This window comes from Aulonocara sp. 'chitande type north' Nkhata Bay, linkage group LG5, assembly GCF_057382095.1.
Source record: "Aulonocara sp. 'chitande type north' Nkhata Bay isolate Kocher_YH1m ecotype deep benthic linkage group LG5, A_spYH_male_GT1.1, whole genome shotgun sequence".
In the NCBI taxonomy this organism is placed as follows: Eukaryota; Metazoa; Chordata; class Actinopteri; order Cichliformes; family Cichlidae; genus Aulonocara; species Aulonocara sp. 'chitande type north' Nkhata Bay.
This window is the reverse complement of record NC_141348.1, coordinates 11,472,874-11,499,254: the sequence shown is the minus strand read 5'-3', so window position 1 is coordinate 11,499,254 and position 26,381 is coordinate 11,472,874. Positions and strand designations below refer to the sequence as shown.

Genomic DNA, 26,381 nt, shown 5'->3' with positions numbered 1-26,381 from the left:
TAAAAAGTTTAGTGATTTTGTTAAAATTACAGCCTTAGATATAACCTAACAGATTAGTGCTCAATAAACCACAAGTAAATTAAAGGGCCTGAATCTGTACAGGGCTGACAGGTCCACCTCCTTCTCCCACTGATGATCTGCAGCTGGGTCAATTAGCGAGTAGCTCCAACAGCTTAAAAGCCAGCTGGAGCTCAGGCAGCCCTGATTAAACATGGAGACAATGGAGAAAGTGTTTGTGGTCAAAGGTAAGAAAACTGGACTGAATTAGACGTGTTCATTTGCCTCATCAGGTGATTTGTTTCTGAATTCTGTCCAACATATTTTACCTTTTAGATATGAAAAGCTTTGAGTGCTCATCTCCATCAGAGCTTGACAGGAAGTTTTATGGGGAACAGAGTCTGCTGTCTGCACTGTCAGTGGAACAACTGTCCACATCGAGGGTGTTGAATGACATGACAGCTGATGGATTGGACACCAGGCCGTCTGTTGGAGCCTCTCTCTGCCTGTCCTCTGACACCGCCTCCCCCTATTCAGGGTTTTCAGTGAACACCATGAACACTCATGAAGCTGACGGCTGCTACCTGGCCATCCCATTACTGGGGAAGTCCTCCACTCCCCATATGCTCCTTCAGAAGCCAAAGCAGCCAGCTTGTTTTGATCAGTCATACAACGATCTCACCGCCTCGCAAATGTCATGGGACGTGTCTGTGATCAAGTCGGAGAGCAATAGCCCCAGATTCTACGTGGAGTCCTGCACTCTGGAGCAAACGTGGAGTCCAAAACCCTCACAACAAGAGTCACTAGCTGATGTTTCGCCCTGATGTGGCTAAAATTAACACTTTACAAGGGAAAAACGTTAGATGTCAAGTGTGATGTGTACTCCCAGCCTCTTAACACACTATGTCCAAGTTACCCCCTGCCCCGCCCTCAAATCTGTAGTTTGACATCATGTTCTGTTTTTAAGGGATCCATGTGAGGACTGATGCAGAACAGTTTGCCTTTTTAATAATCATATCAATGTTTTAACTACAAAAATATTTTCAAAGCACTGTTAAATAAAGGGTATAGAACTTTATTTGCTCTGGTATATTCTTACAATGAAAGACAATACAAAGTTATAAAATGTAGCTGTACATGTTCTGAAAAGTGTGGTTACCGCAGTCCCTCCATTGTAACTGTGTGCTCATAAGCTTTCTAATTTCAACAGGGACGTATCGAATGTTCAGGTTTCTTGAATCCAATCACAGCGGAGTGAACCGGGCCTCCGGGTCCACATCGTGTTCCTGCCAAAAGTGAGGAAAGTCATTATTGGACAAAGCCTTTAGATACAGGAAGATGTAGTTATGAACACACTCACCTGATTTAGTTTCTTGAACTCTACAACCTGGAAGAAAATGTGTTCCAAGATGTGCTTGGCATCCCTCTGCTCTTTATCCAACTTAGAAGTCACTCCGAGAATTTCACCACATTTCCGGACGTAGAATTCAAGGTCATCGTCTGTACCTGTGAACACAACCAGTTTAATATCAGGATGAGTACGATTAACTGCCTGCTTCAAAACCGGCAAGTTCAGAAATAAACTTAGTTTAAGGGAGATGTCTGGGTAAAGTGTACAAGAGGTGGGACAAGGATGATCAGATTTAGACTCATGAGCAAACATTTAACATGTAAAGAATATCTGTAGCAGGAGGATTGAAAGTTGCATCCCACCTGACGGGAGGTATCAACAGGCCTTTTTAGACTTGTTTACAAAAACAAAACACTGCATTTCCTGTTATTTGTAGTACTTTTATTCATATTCCATGAACATTTCATTCACTTTTGGTGATTTGTAAATTTAAACTTTAAGTAAACAGAAAAATATCATGAAATGCTAACCTGCAGGAGAATTATGACAACATTCTTCAGACATTCAATAATTCGATTAAATTTTATTTATATAGTGCCAATTCACAGTCCCCTATATTTTATTGTAAATACCCTACAATAATAGAGACAAAACCCCAGCAATCAGATGCTCCCTATGAGCAAGCAACTGGTGACAGCGGGAAGGAAAAACTCCCTTTTAACAGGAAGAAGCCAACAGAACCAGGCTCACGGAGGGGCAGCCATCTGCCACGATTAGATGGGGTGAGGGGAGGACACTGTGGAAGTAGAGTTAGGTAGCTGCTCTGCTTCGTGTTGCCACATGACACTAAAGATAACAACTGTGGAGGAATTGGCTGACTTTTGAAGTGTCCTGTCTTATATATAATATATATGTTGACTTTTAAAACTAGGTCCAATTAAAAGATAAGACATAGGTTAAGTCTTAATATGTGATGCAAGAGCTGAAACTGCTGTGCAGTCCCACGTAAAGAGGGACACCTGATCAACCTATATGAGATACAGGATGACTACTGAACTGCTGTGAAAATAACCACCAAGCTTCTCACATTAGCTTATCACACATCATTAGTCTTATACGTGATAAGTAGCAAATGAAAGTCAGTTTAATGTGGAATCTCACTGCCCTGGACATGTAAGTCCTCACATACGCCTCCATCAAATGATATCTAGAGGGCTGCAGTGCATGTTTGAATGCTCCATTAGCAATTCTGAACTTACACTTATTGGTGAGCTGTGCCAGACGCACTTTCTCTGACGAGAATGTTTCGTCTAGATCGAACAGATCCAGCATGGGTGGAGGCAAATCGTTTAAGGCAGGCGGAAAGACCTGAAAGACAGGGCAGCACCTACTTTTGGCTTCAAACTTGTGGGACTTTAAGCAAAAATGTTATCTTAAGATTTCAGTGAAATCCTTTGTACAGAAAAACCCCAGGGGAAAAAAAACTCACAGCAGGCTGAAGCTGAGGCAGAGGAGTTTCAAACTGCGGTGCAATCAGCTGCAGCGGCTCAGCTTTCACATTAAGCTGCTTGTAAGCACTGCAAACCAAAGATCTGTTTTTAGCTTCGAAGGGAAACAACAGCGTTTGGACTCAGGGGAGGGTGACCGATTTCTCACCTGATGACTTGGGGTAAGGTGTCAGTCGACAGATTGAACAAAGACATATCAAAGAGAGAGGTGAAGTCCCGTGGGTTTTCGTCTCCTTCTTGTAAGCACACTCTGAGCTGTTCAGACAAACAGCCAGTGTCTGGCAGCATCGTGTAATCTGTGATCTGGGGGACAAAAAAAAGGACAAGAAGAAAAGAAGAACCTTGGCTCATTAAAAAAAAAAGAGAGAGAGAGAACACAATTAGAATCAGAATACTTTATTGATCCCTGGGGGAAATTATTTTTTTGTTACAGTGCTCCATTATAAACCAACATTAAGACAAGACAGACAATACGCTAACTAAGAATAGGAATGGCTAGGAAAGCCATTCTGCCATGCACTCTTCTTCCTCACCTCTGGGTCTTCGGCATCAATCTGATTCAGCTGAATGTTATCGGTCATGAGCCACTGAAGCACAACGTCCTGTGATAAAAGAAAAAGTTTCATTTAAAGGAGCTTTATTCTAGAAGGATCATGCTTCTACCTTTACATAATAAATTACACAAAAAAAGTGGACTTACCATGATTTTACTGTTCTCCTCTTTGTCTATGTATTGATCACTGAACATGTGGCAGGAACCCAAGACAGCCAGTTTGCCAGAATTCTACATTAAAAAAAAGTAATCTCCATCTTACCACATTTCTGACCATATGGTTAGAAAAACAAAGTTGTTACTACACTGTGCCTCTGACCTTGCCATGATAGAAAGCCACGACAGGCCTGTTGAGGGGGAAGCAGACGGAGCCCGTTGAAAGAACAGCCACGGCCGGCTTCATCACGGTCAGTGTGGCACCGTATGGGTACACAAATGTGAGCGCCCTGCACAAAGAAAGACAACAGCTCAAATGTGAAGTCTTTCTCTTTAATACAGAAGATGGAGGTGTACAAGATTGAGACTCACTGTGCATTGTTTCCAACATTTTCATCTTCAATGATTCCTGTGACCACTTTTCCAGCAGCACGGCTGATCTCCCTGCAGAGGAAACAGGCAACTGAATTGATAGTTTGGCATGTATCAGCATACAGATGAAATTAGATAAATCTTAGATTATGCCAGCATAAATTTAGGCTAGAACAATCTGGGACTCTGTGAAATATACATAAAAAGAGAAAAACACTGGTGAACCTGTTCAGTACACCATTGGACACAAGCGCCTCCTTAGGATGGAAGTATTTGTAGTACACATTCCTCACCACAGCATCTTGGATAAACAAGATGAAAACAAATACAAAGCATTTTAAAAACAGCATGGGCAATGTTTGCATAGCTGTTTTCCCAACAAGGTTTCAATACGCACCATTGTTGACCATTACTCCGAAGTCCTCCAGGAGAAAATTGATGTTTGTGTCATACTTCATTTCTCCTCCTTCACCGAGCATGACCAAGATATTCCCTCCTCCATCCAGGTAGACTTTCAGCGCCTCCATCTGAAATAAAAGGAAATAACTAATGTGAAAATGTGTTTGCGGTTGAACAAATGAAAGAAGCTTAAATATTTTGGGTGGCCCTAAGCCTTGTAGAATTTTAGACTGCTTGGAAATTAGCCTTCAAATAACATCTTTTCGCCCATACATCACCTCTGACCCTGTGAACCTCTCCCTTGGACCTGCAGTTATCCACAACTTGACACTCTTCAGCTTATCCAAGGACAGCTCTTCTTTTATGCTACAGGAGACAGCACAGATTTTGCATTTGAGGTTTTGAAATTGCTGCAGAACTATGCGAAAATGTTGGTTAAGCTTGAGAAAAATGACAAAGTAAAATATAACTCAGTAAACATACTAAAGTGCTTTAGTAAGATTATTACCAATACGTCCCATTTTATTATTTTACTTTACTATACTTACTTACAGAGACGAATATTCTAGCCTCCTATGTCTATATGCTTGCTTTGTTTACCAGGTCCACTGTATCACATTTACATTTAAGAGCATGTCTTAGCTGATAACTAGAGGACTTGGTACTATTTCTCTCTTGTATTTAATCGTCCCCAAACACCTTACCTTTGGATTTTCCACTGAGCTTTTAGTCTCTTCTGCATGGATTTGTAGCCATTGTTCGTAGTAAAAAGCTCTCTTTTTGAAGCATTGAAGACCACGCTGTTGCACTGTTCCTTCTCCATTATTTACCAGCTTCAGTCACCAAAGTTAGTGCTCTTATCATCCACACACCTAAAAGACGTTAAAATCCCAAGTCAGACTTTACCATTAGTCCAGGGCTGCTATTCGCCAGCTGTAATTAGCATAGTTTTGGGTTTGCATCCACCGTCGTGTGCTAAAATGGTGTTAGCAAAAAACAGCCAAGAAGCTCGCTAACATTATGGTTAGCCGTGAAGCTAATAGCGAGGTGTTTTCGCTTCGTTTCACTAAAGACTGCTATGGTAACCTGTCAACTGTAGCACTCTGTTTTCCCCTTATGTTAAAGCCCAGGTTTACATTATTAAATGTTAATTACCTCAAAGCGCTCTTAGAAGCGGTGCATTATGGGAAATAATGGTAACCAAGGGCGCTAACAGCATAGCAACTGGATAGCGCAGAGCATTGTGTCAAAGCAACGTACGGTTAAAACAGCTTTTCAGCGCGTTTGTTCAGTAAGCATCACTCCAAGGTCAAAATATTTGCACTTTGAAGTGCTAGATAAAGTTAAAGGAATGTTCTGTGGTTTAACGATGGTTTTTATAAACAGAAAAACTTACAAACAAGTCAAAACTTTAAAGGTATTATTTCATCCCTGTCTATTAGTGCCATCACGGTGCGGCTGATCCCAATAACCAACCAAGTATGACAGGAACTAAAGGTCTGTGGTTCAGATGAGGTGTGGGGACCTTCACCAGATGTGCCAGCAACTCTTACATTTGAAGTATATAAGTAAAGTTGTAAAAGAGGCTCACACTCATTCCAAAAAATATATTTTTTTAGTTATGGTAAATGGCCTGTATTTATATAGCGCTTTTCTAGTCCCTAAGGACCCCAAAGCGCTTTACATATCCAGTCATCCACCCATTCACACACTGGTGATGGCAAGCTACATTGTAGCCACAGCCACCCTGGGGCGCACTGACAGAGGCGAGGCTGCCGGACACTGGCGCCACTGGGCCCTCTGACCACCACCAGTAGGCAACGGGTGAAGTGTCTTGCCCAAGGACACAACGACCGAGACTGTCCAAGCCGGGGCTCGAACCGGCAACCTTCCGATTACAAGGCGAACTCCCAACTCTTGAGCCACGATCGTAGTTATGATATCTGTTCCTCCAGTCTGCCTTCAGCACAAAAATATCTGCCTTTTCTGGAAGAACTGGAGTCAGGATCTGAGAATGTGTGTGGGACCCTGGAGGCCAGCTGGTGCGTCTGTAGGAGGAGATGGAGTGGTGTTCCCCCTCGGACTCTGCTGCACAGGGGTAAAAAAAGATGTCATCAGCTGCTCTGAGTGAAACAATCCCCTGACTGCGATATGAGGAAACTCCTTGGACCCCGTAACCAGGTCAGGGTAAAGGGAGAGGAATAGATTGTTCATAGAGTCCAAATGGCTGCTGTTTAAAGGATGGTTCCTCAAGTTTGTGATGAAAATCTGACGTACGAACATCACACAACTGTGGGATACTGTCTGTTCGTGACTTGGACAGGGGGAACAAACTGTAGCAGGATCAGCCTGATATTATTTGTATCCCACTGTAACTTTACTGTATAAAGAGCTAACATCTCCAAAATTTCAGGAGTAGTTAGTCATTATAAGAAGTGTTTATGAACTAAAAATCAAGAATGTGGGGTGCTGTTTGTCCATGATTTGGAAAGCCCAGAGCGTGCTCCCGACGCTGGGGAAACAAATTCTGCCGTGGATACTTACCTTGGCATCACTGTTGTGCAGGTGAAGCCAAAGACAAGATAGGCTTCATCATATTTTCTAGTCTTTGGCTTGGAAACATATTTGGCGTTACTTCATCTTCTGCTTTGCGTTTGTGGGAGCCCCCCCACACACACACACACTTTGGGAACAACTGTGTTACTGGGTGGTTGTGGCCTATGAGGTGAGTCACATTCGCCCCTAAGTAATGAATACATTTCATACAAATCATCTACTGATGGAAATGTTGGCAGTTCCATCCCTGGCTGCTCCAGTCTGTATCCCAAAGTATCCTTGGGCACAATACTGAACACAAGTTGAATGTGGGAAAGAAAGTTAGAGAAGGAAAAAGTTAGATAGAAAGCCCTTAGATGTAGGAAGGGTGCTTGTATGAATGTGTGTGAATGACGCATGTTGTATAAAGTGCTTTGAGTGCATGAGTAGAAAAGTGCTATATAAAAGTTCATTTTATAAAGCAGTTGCTTATTGCTATGTGATAGCCTCTAGCAGATTTGGAGGTAGACTCCAGGTGCCTTATTCGTGGTAAAACAAGAGACAGATTTATCTGTGAGGATTTCTCTTTTTTTTTTTTTTTTTTTTTTTACAAACTAGCTTCAAATGAATGAATATTAGTAAATAAAAAAATTAAATAAATATTGTTAAACATTAACAAAAAACAGCAGAGCTTGTTCTTTTTATTCTGTTATTTTATTACAATATAACATTACAAATAAATGATGTAGACTGTTTAAAAAGGACTGGGGACTTTAAAAGGCAAACAGCTAAAAAAAACAACCATCACAAACCATGCAAATGTATTCATTACAAAAGTATTAGTTGGGACTGAAAAAATATGAAGCAACTTTCGCTGCTGCTGTCAGCGGTTCGACTCAAATTGTACATTTGGACTTCACTAAAGAGAGAAATACTGTCACGTAAAGAGTTTCATCTAATAACTATTTAATTTAACAGAAAATACAAACGAAGAAACAAAAAAAAAAAAAAAAAAACTGTCAAGAAAAGACAGATTTATAGATTCCACAGCCTCCCAGTTTGTGCCAGAAGATTGAAACCTTTCTGCTTCTGTAAACACCTCAGACAGGCCTGAGATTGTCAGAGATCCAATCAATCCTGCGAGGCCGATCTGGATCGAGAGCGAGACTTGGAGCGGGAGGCGGAGTGCTTGGCAGGGGACTTGGATGCCTCCTTGCTCGGGGGTGATTTGGAGGTATGTTTCTCTCCCCTACTCTCTGAACGGGACCTTGATCGGCTTCGTGACTTCTTACTGGACGACTTCTCCTTGGAACGACTCCGGGATTTGCACGTGGCTTTGACTTTGGATGAGCTCTTGGAGCGAGACTTCCGAGTGCTGCTCTTGGAGGGACTGTGAGATTTGCGAGTGCGAGAACGAGACTTCTCTGGAGATTTAGAACGGGAGTTCCTCTTGGATCTGGAATGCGACTTCCCCTCTGACCTGGAGCGAGATCGCCCTTTGCTGCGTGACCGAGACCTGCAAAACACACACACACACACACACACACACACACACACACACACACACACACACACACACAGAGAGAGAGGGAGAGGAATAATTCATCACCAACTTGGTCTGGTCCCTGCACACCATCAACTACCAGGTTTCAGGACTGAGATGTAGTACACAATCACAGTAACTGGGTACTTTGGCTTTCTCTGACACCATATTTCCTTAATAACATGACAAAAACATGACTTCCTGCTGCTGAAAAGTTTAAAAAACTGAACAGATGAAGAAGCAGTCCACATGAAAATGACAAATGGGTTTGCCGTCTTCGTCAAAGTGGAACCACTAAAATTAAAACGGCTGCTGAAAAGACAAAAAGCTAAATATGCTTAAAGCATGAGACAAAGCCATTCAAACGTAACTGACCGTGAGCGGGACCTGGACGAGCTTCTACTTCTGCGGCTGTGAGAGCGCCGTCTGCTACGAGACCTGTGGGTTCGAAAGTAAAAATAACTTTAAAGTGGACGTGGAAATCTGCTCACCACCAACATTACGTGTTAAGTTTAAAATAATCCTTAATTATGCTGAACAGCAATTACAGATAAAACATAAGAAAAGTGAACAAACAATAAGCATGAAAAAAATATAAGCCTCACTTACCTGGATCTGCTGCCAGAATATGAGCGTCGGCGGCGAGGTTTGTCTTCCACCAGACGAATCTTCCTTCCATTAATATCAGTGCCGTCCAGTTTTTCCAGAGCTCGTTTCATGTCTGAACGGGAACGAAATTCGATGACGCCCTCGTTGGCCCGTCCTTTATGAGCGTCAGCATAGGTTACTTCACCCGCCTGCCTCATAAAGTCCTATGACACAAATAAAAACATGACTCTGAAAATGACTGTGGCTAGTTGTGGATGACATGTGGCACGTTAGCTCTATCTACCACTGGACATTATTAAGCTGTTCCCACACAGGAAGCAATTTGCTTGTTGCACATCGATTTGAAACTGAAGTTTGGTTGTTCGTGTAGCAGCCAATCAAATCTCAAAACAGATTCATCCTGTAGGTGGTTAGGTCCAGGCTAATTTTTCTTTCTTGCACGGGCAAGTGCCATCCTCTGCTGACATGCAGAGGTGGTCAGGAAAAGGAGACAGGAGATACAAAGTCTCACCTTAAGGTCCTGCCAGCTGCACCTGCTGGACAGGTTCTCCACAATGAGGCGGTGTTCAGTGCGAACAGGTGGCCCGTACTTATCCCTGCTGGTGCGATTCCAACTGCTGTAGCCTCCACCTTCAACAAAGACAGAGAGACTAACATTTCATTCAAGGCCAGAAAACCTCAAAAAAAGGACCAAACTGGCCTAAAAAGATTTACTAGATCACTGCAGACTGAACCTCTCTTGTTTTTGTTCTTAAACCTCCTTCAACTATTAATTATACCATCAACTAATACCTGTGAACCTGTCTTAATTGTGTAAGTGAAGGGGATTAAAGATGCCAGTGGTTTTTAGTATAAATCCCAGAGTCCTATTGATTGTTTTATATGTAGACAGGGATCGCTTAATTTAGCATTTAAAGAACAGAGAAAATGTGCAGCACCCTATGCCCTGTGGACAAGGAATAAAAACCACTTTATTAAGAATTACACAGCAGTTCTTCTCCTTTAGTTGTATTTATTAAACAGCTACAGATTTGCCTAAATATACAAAAAAATAAAAAGATTTTTTATTCTGTCCTTATAAGACACATCTAACGCCTCTTTTTTTCTTTTTATATACTGGGAATAATGTGATGCTTGATTCTTGCTGTTGAAGCTGTTTTAGAGTCTACAGTTTAAATATAAGGTAAGGCTCTTTCTAAATTTCTTATTTTCTAGTCTTACTGTACAATAAAATATGCCTTGTTCTGAACTCTATCCACTTGAAACTCAATGACACAAACATGAAACCTACCAAACTCTTTTACTACAGAGTACAGGGAGCCAATTCACAGGCTCAAACGCGTGTTGGCTCGATCCTCTGCGACATGTCTTGCGTCAGTAAAACCAACAGGATTCCTCACCATCACCCTGGTCTATTGGAAAAGGGTGCTGTCATCACGGCTTCCGGTTATGTCAACCAATGGTCAAAGGGCAAAGGTCACACACACATTTCAAGGGAGAAAACCCAGGCCAAACAGGTCAGGCAGTCATCGTTACCCTCATTGGACTCGGACCCAGCCCGCAGTGGACTCTTTCAAATTGAAACATCAAGCACTGTGTTAATGTCGACTTCAAATTGAATACATCGTAGCTTCACAAGTCTTACCTTTTCTTTAATCACTGTTACTCATTGGATTTTAATACAGTTCTCTTTACACAAAGGCACAATGGATTTGAGTGCTAATGGGAATAGACGTGTAAATTAGCAATGTGTATGGCAGGGCATGTCACATGTGTACAGGCAGCTTCAGTGAAACTCATTTAATTCTTTGCTTCAAGAGTCAGTGCAAGTGTAGCTCACGTTAGTTAGCACAAACGTGTAAGAACCCCACGTCTGTATGACAATCATGCTTTGCTCTCAATCAGACGTGTTCAACTTACTACGTCCCCCATAGCCATATCCGTCTCTCCTGGGTCCACGGGCATGCTCGATAACGACCCGCTCTCCACAAAGTTCCTTTCCATTCAGCTCATACACAGCATCATCAGCATCTCGCATGTCCTCAAACTCGACAAAGCCGTACCTAAGAATCAGTGTGCAGGAGTCAAAACAATGGCAAACACTAGCCATTAATATCATTACCAATTAATGCAAATGATTCATAATTAACTCTAAAGACTGTCTAATATGGTAAACTTTTAATCAGCGGCTAAGAGAACTGCTTTCCAATTTAAAAATCCTGGTGCTCCTGTCAAACTTTACAAGCAAGGGAATAAAGGGATTTGGGAAGCTATGGCAATTAATCTAGGAATATTTCTGTAAAGTTTATCATAGACTGACTATCTGATCTGATTTGGTAGTTATATGCAATCTATTTCTCTAATACAGCAATTATCTAAAACTTACACTTAACTATTATATTTGTGCTCAGCAGCCTTTCTGTTTTGTAGGCATATAACCAGAATACAACCAGCTGGCAGCCAGCTGATAGAGTCCCCTTGTTTGCGCTCACTGACAAATTCTCATTTAAACTGATGATTGACCCTGTAGCGTTTCCCAAGCAGCTAGTGTAATGTTAGCGAAGAAAAATTAGCTAAAAGTACCAAAAGCAGAGCTTTGTAAAACTTAAATGACAAAAGACAGGACACTGTACCGCAAATTCAACTTTTAGCTGACATTAGCGCGGTTAGCACCGCACACTGTCCCTACTAGGGCATCAACTCTCGGGGTTAACATTAAAATAACATCAAGCTAGCTCACTAGCTAGCAGCTAAGAAAGATGAGACGGTCTTACCCATTTTTCAGGTCGATCTCTAATAATTTGCCATAGCCACTAAAAAACCTTTGAATATCTTTCTCTCGAACATGGTAGCTAAGTTTGCCAACATAGACCCGAGGCATGCCTGAAAATATTGGGCAGAACAAGTTAAACACAACTTGTTTGGAGCTACACACAGGCCTAGGCGACGCTCGAGGTTAGACTTCCGGAAAAAACAACTTCAGAATAAAAGCTGACGAAAATGTAGGCACAAAGTACACACTTCAGTTTTGTGTGTGTGAAGCTTGTACTAGGGCTGCCACGATTTGTCGACTAGTCACGATTACGTCGACTATCAAAATCGTCGACGACTGATTTAATAGTCGACGCGTCGTTTGAAACTTTGTACGATCACAAAAGACGCAGGAATAAGTGGCAGGATTTAAGAGTGTAATAACGGACTGAAACAGAAGATGGCAGCATTGCATGTACAAGGATGTCAGCTACCGTTAAACCCCGAAGAAGAAGAAGAAGAAGAAGAAGCAGCTGTGTCCCAGAATTCATAGCGCGGCCCAGCGCAGTTTCCAACAATGGCGGCAGCTAGTTAGTTTTAATGTTACTCTTATTATTCTTTCTGGGTCACAAAATAAACGTTTAACATATTTTCAGGCGAGAATGTAGCTGTGCAAACCTCAAATATCTGCTCAGTTTATCAGGACACCACATATTTTCAAAAGCGCTCCGACGTTTTCGGAGACATCTGTTACCCACTAGCTCGTTAGCGAGCCGGGGGCTAGGCTCACTAGCGCCGTGAGAACACCGGACTCCCCGCAAATCGTTTTCAAACCCACCGCCGTCTTTCGCTACTCAGGTTAAATATATATGAGTCACTTAGAGAACTTAAAATGTTATTGTTTGGCTTTTTTTTTTTTAGTATTTTATTTGTTCCTGAGTAAATCAGTTTGTCTGAGATTAAAGTTATAGTTTTTACACAGCTGAATAAACGTCAAGCAGACAGCTGATTATCAGAAGTGTGAGATGCTCCAGAATATACTCCAGTGTCCTGTTATATTTTAGATAGCAAGGAGTTTATTAATCTTCACCGAAACAATCTGCAAATTTCATTAAAATTCAATAAACTATCATCTTGTCTTTATTTTTAGTTAGCACATACCTTACACACTTAAAGCTGTAAGCTAATGATAGTTATATAAGAGCAGATGCTGCTGGTGCAATAATCTGTACGTTTTACGTCTAATGGATGATGATCTGATTAGTCGACTAATCGCAAAAATAATCGGTGACTAGTCGACTATCAAAATAATCGTTTGTGGCAGCCCTAGCTTGTACATAAGACCTGTGCGGTACCTTCACACTGTACATGTCTCTTTTGACTTATGTGAATATTCAAGTCTTTGCCTTGATAAGGAGAATTTCCTGTAGGAATATGAATGAAGGATTGAATCATGTTTATGTGTGAGAATGAAGGCATTTCTCAAACAAATGACAAGCGTGCATCCATTACAACTATTTTAGTCTTTATTGACGGAAAATACATTTATTAAAAAAAAAATCATGCTTTCATATATTAATTTTTAAACGTTTAGAATTCTTTTGCTAATCATATAATTAGATTATACAAATAAATTAGGGTTTCAAAAGGAAACACATAAAGTATCCCTATAATTTGCTGGGCTCAGTGACTGGTTTCACTCTCAGGACACCCTCCTGGGAACATGAGGCAGCCAGCATCCCATCTCTTCTCCACATTCGGCCCTGCACCAGTCCCCTGCTGCTCCCTGTAGGGCACAAAACAGAAAGTCATTTCAGGAATGGACAAAAGGACAAGCAAAGCATAAACAAATACAAAGTCTTTGAAAGTTAGAACCAAATACACAACAATCATCATCACTGATGATGGTACTCAAAAATACTACTGTTACATTAATACTACTTAAGATAAGATTTTATTGGTTCCACAACGGGGAAATTTCAAGGTTCAAGGTTCTTTATTCGTCACATGCATAGTTATACTTATGCATGGGGGGGTTGTTTTTGCGGTACCTCAGCTCAGGTACAGATATCAGAAGGAAAATACAAAAAATACAAATAAAATAGAAACAAATATAAAATAAGTAAGATAATACACAATATACAACGGTAGCATACACAGTGATTATAGATATGGTTGTGGAAATATGCAAGACATAAACTATATAGCTTAACATAACTATTCTACCACTACTATTCCTATGTAAGTAATAGATATCTATAAGTATAGATATCAGACATCAGAGACATCAGAGAAACACTTTAAATGTTTTAGTATTATAAATGGTATGCACAGTTATTAGTTTAGGTAGTTATCAACATAATTAGACTAAAAGACTTAAAACAAACACAGATGATGGATTATAAACACTGTAATGAGGATGGGAACAGATAACTCATGGGGTGTAACAATAATCATGCACTGATGAACTATCTATCTATCTCCCATGACAACAAATTATAACAAAGAAAAGCTAAAAACAATATTTAATCTAATAAAAATGAAACACATACCATGTGTTCCCAGGGACAGAAAAACAAAGACTGCTTTTCAAACGAGTTCAAGCTACTAGTTTGAATAATGCAGGACATTACTTGTGGACTTTGTTTCAAAATAAAAACAAAGTGCTTACCTAAGAAAACAGTGAAGCTGGAAACATGACCGGTCATATTCTGATGTTAAAAACATATGCTTTACTGTGTTCTGCATTCGTTCTTGAGATGTGACCAACATACTGACCTGCCCATGGGCTCTCACACTCGTACAGCATCCACTCATCACTGCGGAACGTGCTGTGGAACCACATGGAGTGGTCGAGCGAGGCGGCGAACTTGGCCCTGTACTCTGGGTAAGGCAGCAGCACTGTGCCCAGCAGAGCAAAGTCTGACACATAAGCAGCAACGCAGCAGTGTAGCTTCATGTTACCTTCCCCTACGCAAACACACAACAAAAACAGCTTAGCATGTACCATACGTCTTACTCTGATCTCAAACACGAGGCAGGATGACAATGATATTTTACCAATATGTCCTCGTGCTCGCCCCCAAAACAGCCTTCTTGGTTGCTCTGGACCCAGTCTGTAAAAGTGTGCTGGGTTGACTGGTTTTATCTCAATGGGGACTTCATTAGCCAGCAGTTTTTTCAGGCCTTTCTTTGCCTCCTCTGCCAGGTCAGGTTTACTGCAAAACAACCCACAGACAGAGAGAAAACACAGTTATATGTTTGCTTTATTTATTCTAACTGCAGTTCTTTAGTAATGCATAATAGCAGTGTTAGCAAAACTGTTGTTTTAAACAATAATAATAAGTTTTACATTTTTTGATGTCTATGAACTTCAAGATTTTTGACTTCAAAAATAAAATGCTAGTGTGGTTTCTCCTGATTAATGATCCTAATCCATGAAGTTTGCATAATAAATAAAGTGAAGTTTTATATGATTATAACTAAAGTGAATACAAAAAAACCCACAGGGTACCTGAAACTAGACAGATGGATAATGACAAATTTAGCAGACTTTATAGCTGGACTGAGATATTAGTGTTGTAAACAACAGCTTAACCAACAGTTAAATCTAAGTTTTAATCAGCTGATATGTGTCGTAGGAGAAACAACACAATCTGGACTTGTCAAAGTGAAAAAGCTCTTGTTAGCACTTCCTCTCAGCTCCTTACCGTACACGCTTGCAAACAAAGACACAATGCAGAGAGAAAACAGTGAAGCTGGAAACATGATTATAAAAAAGTTTTTTTTTAAAAACAGCAACTAAAGCGATCTGCAATAGTGTCGTTCACAAGACTGCTCCTTGGTCACACACAAAGTTTTGGTCAGTGTGACTTTAGAGGCCATTCTGCCTGAGGAAGCCTCAAAGGTGCCTAAAATTTACAGAAAACAGTGACTTGGAATGTTATTTTATATAACTTTAAGCACAATGTGGATCAGACGAAGGCACAGTCTAATCCACAATAATAAATAAAGTCAATGCTACCTGAGGTAATGGTGAATAAGTTCCTCCACGGTGAGGAGGTCTTCAGGCGGAGGGACCACTGGCATGGGGAACTGGTGCTGCAGGGGGCTGGGCTGCAGTGTTTGGAAGGAGGCTTGGCAGATTAGTATGGGCTGTCCATGCTGGATGGCCTTCACAGAGCGCACGGTGAAGCTGCGGCCATCTCGCGTGCGGTCCACCTGGTAAAGCACCGGAACCTTCGGATCACCTGGAAAACACCAAGAACAGTAAAGTGCTATCATAACTGACTGAAAATGAAAACAGGTGCACATTTGCTTGTACAGGAAAAGAAGAGGAGATGAAGCTATTTAAGCCCATCTGTATGCTGTCTCTTTCTCTCTGTCTTTGCTGACTTCCAAATGGATTCTTTGTAATGTTATTCTTTCATCACCGAGGAAGTTCAGCTCATCTTACCTGCTCGGACAAAGTAGCAGTGCAGAGAGTGGGCGTACAGGCTGTCGCTCACAGACTTGGCCGCAGCCACCAGGGCCTGGCCAACTATCTGACCTCCAAACAGACGCTGAGTGCGGGGCACCCAGTGGTGGGTCCCCCTGTGGGAACAGAGGATACACTGCTGAAAGGTAATCAGGCAAATGCTTATAAAAGGTGAACTGAACTTATCACAGAACGTAAAGAAAATTTGTGTTTGGTGGATTATTTTATTTATATACCATTTGAAATCCTGTTTATTTCCCCTTAAATGGTGCCACATTTGGATCTATCATCTTTCGCCTCCGTTGATGACAAGCATTGCTTTTCCAGTGAGGGAGACGCCGCCCCACACCATCATACTGCCTCCACCAAAAGCTGGTGCAGCAATCAGTGTAGTGTTCTCTACATCTTCTCCACACTTTGACCCTATGATCCCGTTGCTGTCGCAGAATATGAACTCATTGCTGAACATAACTTTCCTCCCAACACGTTCTCATCCCAATGTCTAACATACCGACGCAATGTGCCAAATCGTCGGCATGAGAGCCAAATATTCCACATAACAGGGAGCGCATCCCCTGTTATATGGAATATTTGGCCTTAAATTTGGAGTTGGTACTAGGGCTCCATCCAGATAATGCGGCAGCTTGGTTTTGTGGAAAACAGGCTTGAAGTTGTCCTATGCATAATTTCAATAAAGGCCATAATTTCGTTGTACATGTACAATGACAACAAATGCCTATTCCATTGATTCCTAATCAGTCAAACGTGGCGTGCTTAGAGCAGACACCTGCTGACCGCTGTAGGAGGGTCCATGCTCACAGGTGCTGCTTGCTAATCAGGAGCCAATCAGGTCCCTGGTTGTCAACACCTGTGGTACCAGAAGCTCAAAAAGAGTCAGCAGCAGATAGAGAAGGTTTGGGAGGTCGCTGCCTACAATGACGTGTTTTAAATATTACCTTCCTGTTGTATACCGAGCGGGGACCAGTGCACATCAAACAGCGAGCTGCAGTGGAAACTTACCGGTACAGGTCGACATCCAGCTTCTCCAGGTTTAAAACGCTGGTGAGGAGGACGCTTTTCAGGTCCTGCTGATACTGAGAGTTACGGCTCTGCGAAACTTCATCTTGTTCTGATTTCAGTGCCTCATTAGCTTCCAGAATTTTGTTTTTATCGATTAAACCGCTATTTTCATGACATCCGCCGAGTTCTTTCTCCGCCATGTTTGTTTGGAAACTTCTTCTACACTGTAAAAGGAAAAAATGGTGAAAAGTTCATAACTGCCACCTAGCGTTGGGACAAAACACAGACATTTACTACTACCATTAAGTACCAAAGTTTCTCAGCACTTGAATTGGATCCATTTATTTTGCACTTTTGCAAAGACACGGATCGGGTATAACATTATGAACGCCTGACTAATATTGTGTTGGTTCCCTCTTTTTGCCCTGACCCATCGAGGCATGGACTCCTCTAGACCCCTGAAGGTGTGCTGTCGTATCAACACTAAGGTGTCTATATTGTGATTAGAAAATTAACCACCTGACTGGTTCACTGCATATTTGTGCAGCGTTTATATAGCAGGTCTTCCTTTACATTGTTAATGTTGTAGTGTGTTATCATTGGCATATGGCAAAATATGTAAATGAGTGTCTGAGAACAACATGTTTATTGATTTGAGTTTTACTCTGACGGCATTTTGAAGGGAACGTCTTAATAAGGAGGAAACAATACGTCTCTTATTTGTCGAGGAGTTATCAGTCTTCTTAGCTGTGCTTGAAACAGTCAGAGCAGAATAATGATTTTCCTTTACCAGTCATTCTGGTCATATTATGGCATTTACAGGGATGGCGTTAGGGACACTCATGGACAGTTTAAAGTATTTACAGTTGGTTTACTGTTTTCATTTCTAAATTTGGTAAGCAGTCACAAGATAGTAGGTTTTAGTATACATTCGCAAACAGTTTCCAGACCTTTACAGACTGTTGTTAAAGAAAATTAGATAAATGAGAGACTACACAGTGTTACCCTCTCTAGAGGGATTTGAGACTGCCATCAAATTCCAAATAGTCTTTAACAAAAATTATTTAAACACTTGACATACTTTGTATTGTGAATAAAATATGAGTTTTTAAGATTTGCAAATTATTGCATTGTTTTTATTTACATTTTACAGTGTGCAGTGTCTTTGTACCTTTCATCAACTCAATAAATCCAACTATCAGCTTTTTATTAAAATTTGTTGTCTGTTTGTGGTTTTAAATTAAAATTAAATTATTAGTTAAATTTTAGTTTAGAAATTCCATAAAACTGTCATCATTAATTAAATATCGTATATACAGAAATCGAGCAGCAGGCCAGAGACGCAGAGATGACTATCAGGAAATGTGCATCATCTGTGTTGAGTCAGCGACATGTATCCACAACTCTTCAAAAGCTGTACCAAAAGAACAATTTTCTATGTGTGTGCAGTTAACCTGATATTTAATCTTTTCAAAAACGATTTGTAAAAAACAAAAAGGTTCTTGCTAAATGTGAAGACTTTGTGCACTGTTGCAATCTTGAGTTGAAACTGATTTTTTTTTTTTTATGTTGCTGTTGACTTTGACTTTAAAGTGACTGATTGTTTAAGGTTGACTGTTTTTGTTGAAAAAAAAAAAAAGATTTGTTCACTGCAGGAACCATGACTGAGTCAAGTCTATAAACTACAGTTTTCAGTGCGTCATTTGGGAGAAACATTTTCCCAAATGTACTTTACATTATACCTGCATGTTGTTATGTTTTTGTTTTTTGTTTTTTTTACTTTCTGCTTTGTTGATGGAAATGTGTTGATAACATGTTATACTCATAAGACCAACCTTTTTAATACATAATCACCAGTGATAACTGCCATTTCAAACCCAAAGCTGAAGTATCTCACATGTAATAGTGTTACGTCTGTGTTAATGACTTTGGCCATGGCAGTGAACTGAAAACGATGTCTCTGGCACTGATGTCAAATTCTGACTGCTATGCACTGCCTCTCCTCCTTATATTCAGATGTATTTGGTGCTTAAAGTGATTCAAGCGTTGATCTGAAGTATTAAGGAGAGAACAGCGCAGCAGACTTCAGAGGGATCGAGCAGCACAAACTATGAATTTAACCAACATTGACATGGTTTGCATGAACTGGACAGAAGGCTGAAACCAAAGCATGGATTCAGACGAAGATTCCATTAAGAGGCTGCCCATTTTCAGCTAATACCAAGCAGGCCATGACTCTGATGCTGCCTTCAGAGGCTGTAGGATCTATTGCTTTCAAATGTGGCCTGATATTTAAGACATTAAAGGGCAAAGAAAAAACACTAAAAGGCACAAGCCTTTCTTACCAAATTGCACAAACCGGGACTGCAACAGAGGACAGATTTAAATGGAGTTCTTTATTATATGAATTTGAATCAACATTGCGCTTTCCTAGTTTTATTTACCACTCAAATTCACTTACTACCTGTTAACGTTGCTGATTTTGCGAGCAACACCTGAAGGCGCCATGATGCTGCGGGCGTAATGGATTTCCCCAGCGCTGCTGCTTTTCGGGGACCAGGAGCTGCAGCTGCAGCACTCCGACCACATTTAATCCGCACCACCTCTTGATGCCGGTGACCTTGGCTGACGGAGATCGCCCCTTTCAGTCTCGTGTCGCCGTCTTGTTTTCACCATGGCATCATCGGATGGGCTGGAGGAGGACTGTGTGTTGCAGCGGGGGAGATCTCAGAGTGACCCGAGCAGCATCACCGAGGTCCGCCTGGGTGAAGCGCACAGAGCAGGTAAGAGGAGGGGGGCGGTAATCCGACTGCTTGTTGGACATGTGTCAGCTGTCTCATTTACTGCTGCTTCACGCGGTCGACTGGGTAGGCGTGACATCACGGAGTCCGGGCTCGCCCGCATCCAGTCACGCAGACTGCACCCGTGGTGGTCCCACTTCATTTGTGTGCTTGTGTTGTAAACGTGCGTCATTTACTACCCAGTGCTCGCTCTGGCTGTGAGAAGTAGGCCTTCTGTGTGGCTGCCTTTAAAATATCAACCACACCGTAATGAATCAGGCTATGATGGGTTTTTTCCCCCACTAGTGTCATGCAGGTCATATGTAGAGTCCCCCTTTTTAAGCATTGCACTGATTTTATCCCAATAATGGCATCCAGACTTGTAACATCAGCTCCTCATTGCCCAAATCTCCTTCACATCATCAGGCTGTGACATCTTTGAATAAACACGATGTCATGATGTAGAACTGGGTGTTCTCTCTCTCCTCCCCCTCACTATTCTCGCTCTCTTATTTCTGCATTTGTGAACGAGGTGTGTGCTTGCAGCATGGGGGCACACAAGTTGCTATCACACATGGACTGCAGTGTGTTGAGCCGAAGCTGACGAGAGTGCTGGTTGTGTATTTGGCTGTTTCCATGGTGATCTAAATGGCAGAAGGCAGCGCTTGGCTCTCCAACTGTGAGACGACATGGTGTTTGTCTGTCTGCTCCACACTGGTGATGTACAGCAGCCAGCAATTCAAAGCGAAATGCCACTTAGGCCGTGAGTTGTGCTTATTCGTGAGGTGGGATTCGCAGTTCCACCGGGAGTCTGTGGGAAGGCGTTCACTGTTGCTGTGTAGATGTGAAGCAGGAGTCATAAAAATGTTCTGCTTTCAAAGGTACTGAGCGACAGACTCATGTGAAAGTGTGTTGGATGATTATTTGCAGGCTGGAAGCACAATGCTGTTTGTTTGCCAGCAGTACATTCAACTGGTTTCAGGTAAACGGCAACCTCAAGGTCCGAAAACTGAAGCCAACACGGAAGTGCCAAACACTACACTTCCTCTAATGGCCACTAGAGGCTGGCTTCTGGAATGAGTCAATCCTCAGATGATAAAATGTACAACTTTACATGTTTACAGCCTCACACTTAAAAGCTTTTGGCCGTTATGAATATTTCCCCTTTGTAACAGCTGTGTGGAGGGTGATTTTTCTTTAAAAAAAAAAGAGTCATCCATCTCGATACTGTTAATGCTTAAAGTTAAGGGTGTGGCCATTTTGATTGTTTGCTAACATGGGCAGCTAGCTGGTTACTGAAATGAACTCTTGGCCATATTTATGGTGGTACCTTGCCCCTAACCCCTCCACCACTCCACAGTGATTATGCATAGAGGTTTAAACCATTTTTTTCCTGCACCAGGCCATGAACATGGCTTTTAATGCTGTGAAGTTGGGCATTTCAATGAGGGAGTCCTTGGGGTTTGACTTGCTTTTGGAGTCAGCATCAAGTTGCCATTAGATGAAATGCTGTCTTTGTATGTTCTGCGTTGGCTTCATTCCAGAGGCTGTTGCTCAGTGGCTCCAAAAATCCAGAAATATTGCATGGCATCATTCAAAATGGCAATGTTGGGACTTGGAAATACAAATTCCAAAAGCAATGCGTGCCTACATACACCCATCTTTTATATACGGTCCATGGTTTCACAGCCAAAGTGATGAGTGCAGACATTGATGCTGCTGTATCTCTACAAATAAGAGGCTCAGTTACTGAATCACAAGTGTGGGGGTTGCAGTATAATGCACATGACAGGATTCATTCATCTTGTGGCATGCATGCCACACTTTCATTTTCACCAGTGTGTGATGTTACAGTCTGTTTGAACATTGGACTCCTTCAGCTGGCTGTCTTTAGAGAAGGAGAGCCACAGCAATGCTGCAGAAGAGGATGTTCAAGTTCTCTCGCTGGCGGCGAATACCGTTGTGTTCATGCCTTCGGTTTCTACTGCTTGTCACGTTGTTGTGGTTGTTATAGTTACGTAACAGCGTTGGTGTATATGTGAAACTCTAAGGCATCACTGGCAGGGTTGTCCTGTCATATGCCGCTTATTACCATTTTTATCTAAATGTCAAATAGGCTCAGATCTCATTTCATCTCATCTCTGAAGCACTGTGGCAGATTTCTCCCCAAAAGCTGGACATTTCCAGTGCAGCATTAGACAGACAGAGCTCAGGCAATGCAGCAAGTGCAAACCTGCCTGTCCTGTTCCTCCCCCACTTCTCCATCCCCTCAGATCGGTGCTAACCCTTTCCGAGCCCCCTACTGCGGCTTTGATCTTTCTACTTGAAGAATCCTATCCATTAGAGGGGAGGGAAAGGGGAGTGACAGATCACTGATGGTGGTATTATCACAGCACCCAGCTGGGCAATGTCAAACTGAATCAGCTGCACAATCGACCGGACTTAATACAAATGACTTCTTACAATGTAAACATTTCCTCTGAATTACAAGGTTGTAACCAGAAATGGAAAATCACTTGCCATTTGTGCTTAGTCCTCACTCAGTGCTTTTAGCATCTGCTAAGCACTGAAGACTGATTTAACCCAAATACTTGTTACCCTGAAGTTTAAAGGTTGTCAGACAGGTCTTTGCTTTACCAACTAGTCAGCAGGCTGAGAACAGAACAGCATGCCATGTATTAAAATCTCTCCCTATGGACTTCGTTAAGTGGTGATAAGCAGCCGCCTTGATCAGCCCATAGAGGTTACATCATTGTCTCTGCTAGAGATGGTGCAGAACAATATGTGCCGCCAAAAACATTGTAGCCCAAAGGTGGATTCAAATTCAGGGTGTACAGGGACAGGGTGGAGCAACAGTTTGACAACCCTCGGAGTATGTGGCAGGGACTAAACACGATCACAGACTTTAGAGGGAAAACCAGCACACTGCAGACCACGGCCTCTCTGTGTGAGGATCTAAACGTATTCTACGCTAGATTCGACACAGCGAACACCATGAGACTGGAGTGTTCACGCACATCTTCAACCTTTCCCTCTCTCTGTCTGTAGTCCCAGCCTGCTTCAAAATGGCCACCATCGTCCCTGTACCCAAATCCTCCACCATCTCCTCATTGAACGACTGGCGACCTGTAGCCCTGACCCCCATCGTAAGCAAATGCTTCGAGAAGCTGGTCAGGGACTTCATCTGCTCTGCACTACCCGACTCACTGGACCCTCTACAGTTCGCATACCGCCACAACAGGTCCACTGATGATGCCATAGCCCTGACACTACACACTGCCCTGTCACACCTGGAGAAGAGAGACACGTATGTGAGGATGCTGTTTGTAGATTACAGCTCAGCATTCAATACCATCGTTCCCTCGAAGCTGGACAGGAAACTGCAGGATCTAGGACTGAGCAGCTCCCTCTGCAGCTGGATCCTTAGCTTCCTGTCTGACAGACGCCAGGTGGTCAGACTGGGCAGCATCACCTCATCCCCCATCACACTGAACACTGGTGCTCCACAGGGGTGTGTACTGAGCCCTCTCCTGTACTCACTCTACACCTACGACTGCACAGCCACTAACAGCTCCAACATCATTGTGAAGTTTGCGGACGACACTACAGTGGTGGGTCTTATCACCAATGGTGATGAGACGGCTTACAGGGAGGAGGTCAGCGCCCTGACCCACTGGTGTCAAGACAACCATCTCACCCTCAACGTCGCAAAGACAAAGGAGTTGATAGTGGACTTCCGGAGGTGCAGAGAAGTACACACCCCCATCACCATCAACGGCGCTGCTGTGGAGAGAGTGAGCAGCTTCCGGTTCCTTGGAGTACATCTGGCTGAGGATCTTACGTGGTCAGTACACACAAACAAAACAGTGAAGAAGGCGCAACAGCGCCTCTTCTTTCTCAGGAGACTGAAAAGATTCGGCATGAGCCCCCGCATCCTCAGGACCTTCTATCACTGTGCCATTGAGAGCATCCTCACTGGATGCATCACCACCTGGTATGGCAACAGCACCGCCTACAACTGCAAAGCTCTCCAGCGAGTAGTGCGGTGCTTTGAACGGATAATTGGAGGTGAGCTTCCCTCCCTCCAAGACATCTACAGGAAGCGCTGCCTGAGGAAAGCGGGGAGGATCATCAAGGACTCCAGTCACCCCAGCCATAAACTGTTCAGACTGCTTCCATCAGGAAGGAGGTTCTGCAGCATCCGGTCCCGTACCAGCAGACTGAGAGACAGCTTTTTCCATCAGGCCATCAGACTGCTGAACACGTCATAGACACCTCAGCTTCACTACTGGAACTTCAACATTATGCACTCCACACTGTATATAAATGCCACTTGTTTTGCACATATTCAACTCTGTATATTTTATATATTTTATTATTATTATTATTATTATTATTATTATTTTTTTTTTTTTATTTATTTATTTTTTTTTACTATTTAATTTGTAAAAATGTGTACACACACACACACACACACACACACACACACACACACACACACACACACACACACACACACGTAGGAAAATATTTAGTATACACATCCAGAAATGCATACACTATTATATATTGTACATATATTTATTAGTTTCAGGTTGGCCATTCTTGTATTTTGCTCGTTTGTGTTGTTGTGTTTGCACATCTCTGTTGCTTGTGGGGCTCGCACACAAGAATTTCACTCGCATGTGCTGTGCCAGTGTGCCTACACATGTGATGTGACAATAAAAGTGATTTGATTTGATTTGATTTGAAATTCACATTTTGGCATTTACACTAAGAGTCAAAAGTTTGGACATACCTTCTCATTTAATGTTTTTTCTTTATTCCATATTGTAGATTCTCACTGAAGGCATCAAAACTATGAATGAACACATATGGAATTATGTAGTAAAACAGCCACCCTTAGCTTTGATTCCTGCTTTGGACACTCTCGGCATTCTCTCGATGAACTTCATGAGGTCGTCATCTGAAATGGTTTTCCAACAGTCTTGAAGGAGTTCCCAGAGATGGTCAGCACTTGTTGGTTCTTTTGCCTTCACTCTGCGCTCCATCTCATCCCAAACAATCTCGATTGGGTTAAGGTCAGGTGACTGTGGAGGCCAGGCCATCTGGTGCAGCACTCCATCACTCTTCTTCTTGGTCAGATAGCCCTTACACAGCCTGGAGGTGTGTTTGGGGTCGTTGTCCTGTTGAAAAAATTAATGATGGTCTAACTAAATGCAGGATGCTGTGGTAGCCATGCTGGTTCAGTGTGCCTTCAGTTTTGAATAAATCCCCAACAGTGTCACCAGCAAAGCACCCCACACCATCACACCTCCTCCACCATGCTTCACGGTGGGATCCATGCATGTGGAGACCATCCGTTCACCTTTTCTGCGTCGCACAAAGACACGGCAGGTGGAACCAAAGATCTCAAATTTGGACTCATCAGACCAAAGCACAGATTTCCACTGGTGGTGTCCACTCTTTGTTTCTTGACCCAAACAAATCTCTTCTGCTTGTGTTTTTTTCTTAGTAGTGGTTTCTTAGCAGCTATTTGACTATAAAGGCCTGATTCACAGTCTCCTCTGAACAGTTGATGTAGGGATGTGTCTGCTACTGGAACTCTGTGTGGCATTTATCTGTGCTCTAATCTGAGATGCAGTTCCTGAGGCTGGTGTGTGGAGGGGTGTGGTTTGTGGCTCGGCTGCAGAGGACGTGTGGAGTGAGGTCCCAGTGTGGTGTTAGGGGGGAGGCTGACTTGCACACCTGACCTCCATCATCGAATCATGACTCCTCTTTAAAGGATGTTGCCAGACAGGAGGGGAGAGCGGTGTGGCAGCTGGTAAGCTGCTCAGACAGAAAGTGCCTAAACGTATACACAAGAAAACGCATAGCAACGTGCAACACTGTGTGTGTGGGTTCTCATTCGTGCCACGTGATGACTCGGATGAATGTATCCTCAGCAGCAGAGGTGGCTCTTGGTCTTGCTTTCCTGGTGCGGTCCTCATGTGAGCCAGTTTCATCGTAGCGCTTGATGGTTTTTGCGACTGCATTTGGGGATGCATTAAAAGTTTTAGCAATTCTCAATTTCCCTTTAGCTCTACATTTTCATTTTACAGTTTATATTGCTTTTAACTAATCTTGCTAACCGACTAGCTCACGAAATGTTGCATATTTCAAAAGGTAGTCAGTAAATTAAAATAAAATAATGCAGACTTACATACAATAGGCTATTCATATTAATGTACAGAATTCACCTGCTTGCTGCTACTACTGCACATTCACCCAGTGTATATACTATATGTATGTGTGTATATATATATATATATAATGTTCTTCATCTACACC

At 42.3% G+C, this 26,381-nt stretch overlaps 5 protein-coding genes across 7 annotated transcripts in view; 2 read left to right on the top strand and 3 right to left on the bottom strand.

Moving 5' to 3' along the window:
* Positions 1 to 98: 98 nt before the first annotated feature.
* LOC147329899 (uncharacterized) lies at positions 99 to 1,075 on the top strand. Its single transcript, XM_086291305.1, has 2 exons — positions 99 to 245; positions 334 to 1,075. Exons 1-2 carry the CDS (start codon positions 212 to 214, stop codon positions 819 to 821), a joined length of 522 nt encoding a protein of 173 aa, XP_086147431.1. The 5' UTR covers positions 99 to 211; the 3' UTR covers positions 822 to 1,075.
* Positions 1,059 to 5,773, bottom strand: ift52 (intraflagellar transport 52 homolog (Chlamydomonas)). 2 transcript variants are annotated; one of them, XM_086291302.1, is made up of 14 exons: positions 5,733 to 5,773; positions 5,041 to 5,208; positions 4,615 to 4,702; positions 4,335 to 4,464; positions 4,163 to 4,238; positions 3,938 to 4,009; positions 3,729 to 3,855; positions 3,557 to 3,640; positions 3,390 to 3,458; positions 3,005 to 3,159; positions 2,838 to 2,925; positions 2,608 to 2,716; positions 1,358 to 1,503; positions 1,059 to 1,283 (listed from the first exon to the last, which is right to left on the bottom strand). In XM_086291302.1, the coding sequence occupies exons 2-14, from the start codon at positions 5,157 to 5,159 to the stop codon at positions 1,242 to 1,244; spliced, it is 1,305 nt and encodes a 434-aa protein (XP_086147428.1). In that variant the 5' UTR covers positions 5,160 to 5,208; positions 5,733 to 5,773; the 3' UTR covers positions 1,059 to 1,241. The 2 variants fall into 2 exon arrangements, with proteins under 2 accessions (XP_086147428.1, XP_086147427.1); XM_086291301.1 differs by lacking the exon at positions 5,733 to 5,773 and adding an exon at positions 5,492 to 5,708.
* A 1,790-nt stretch (positions 5,774 to 7,563) lies between these two features.
* srsf6b (serine and arginine rich splicing factor 6b) lies at positions 7,564 to 12,017 on the bottom strand. Of its 2 annotated transcripts, none has more exons than XM_086291303.1 (6): positions 11,798 to 12,017; positions 10,944 to 11,086; positions 9,535 to 9,656; positions 9,024 to 9,226; positions 8,790 to 8,852; positions 7,564 to 8,387 (listed from the first exon to the last, which is right to left on the bottom strand). In XM_086291303.1, the coding sequence occupies exons 1-6, from the start codon at positions 11,902 to 11,904 to the stop codon at positions 8,003 to 8,005; spliced, it is 1,023 nt and encodes a 340-aa protein (XP_086147429.1). In that variant the 5' UTR covers positions 11,905 to 12,017; the 3' UTR covers positions 7,564 to 8,002. The 2 variants fall into 2 exon arrangements, with proteins under 2 accessions (XP_086147429.1, XP_086147430.1); XM_086291304.1 differs by having other exon boundaries at positions 9,535 to 9,653; positions 11,798 to 12,016.
* A 1,310-nt stretch (positions 12,018 to 13,327) lies between these two features.
* On the bottom strand, positions 13,328 to 17,728 carry acot8 (acyl-CoA thioesterase 8). Its single transcript, XM_086291300.1, has 7 exons — positions 17,582 to 17,728; positions 17,272 to 17,495; positions 16,231 to 16,367; positions 15,799 to 16,024; positions 14,835 to 14,992; positions 14,553 to 14,744; positions 13,328 to 13,560 (listed from the first exon to the last, which is right to left on the bottom strand). The coding sequence occupies exons 2-7, from the start codon at positions 17,469 to 17,471 to the stop codon at positions 13,442 to 13,444; spliced, it is 1,032 nt and encodes a 343-aa protein (XP_086147426.1). The 5' UTR covers positions 17,472 to 17,495; positions 17,582 to 17,728; the 3' UTR covers positions 13,328 to 13,441.
* A 2,067-nt stretch (positions 17,729 to 19,795) lies between these two features.
* The window catches only part of phactr3b (phosphatase and actin regulator 3b), a 60,243-nt gene continuing 53,657 nt past the window's right edge, over positions 19,796 to 26,381 (top strand). Inside the window, exon 1 of the mRNA XM_086291297.1 lies at positions 19,796 to 20,054. Within this exon, the coding sequence (XP_086147423.1) occupies positions 19,946 to 20,054 (109 nt within the window). The 5' untranslated portion in view covers positions 19,796 to 19,945. The remainder of the gene's footprint in view (positions 20,055 to 26,381) is intronic.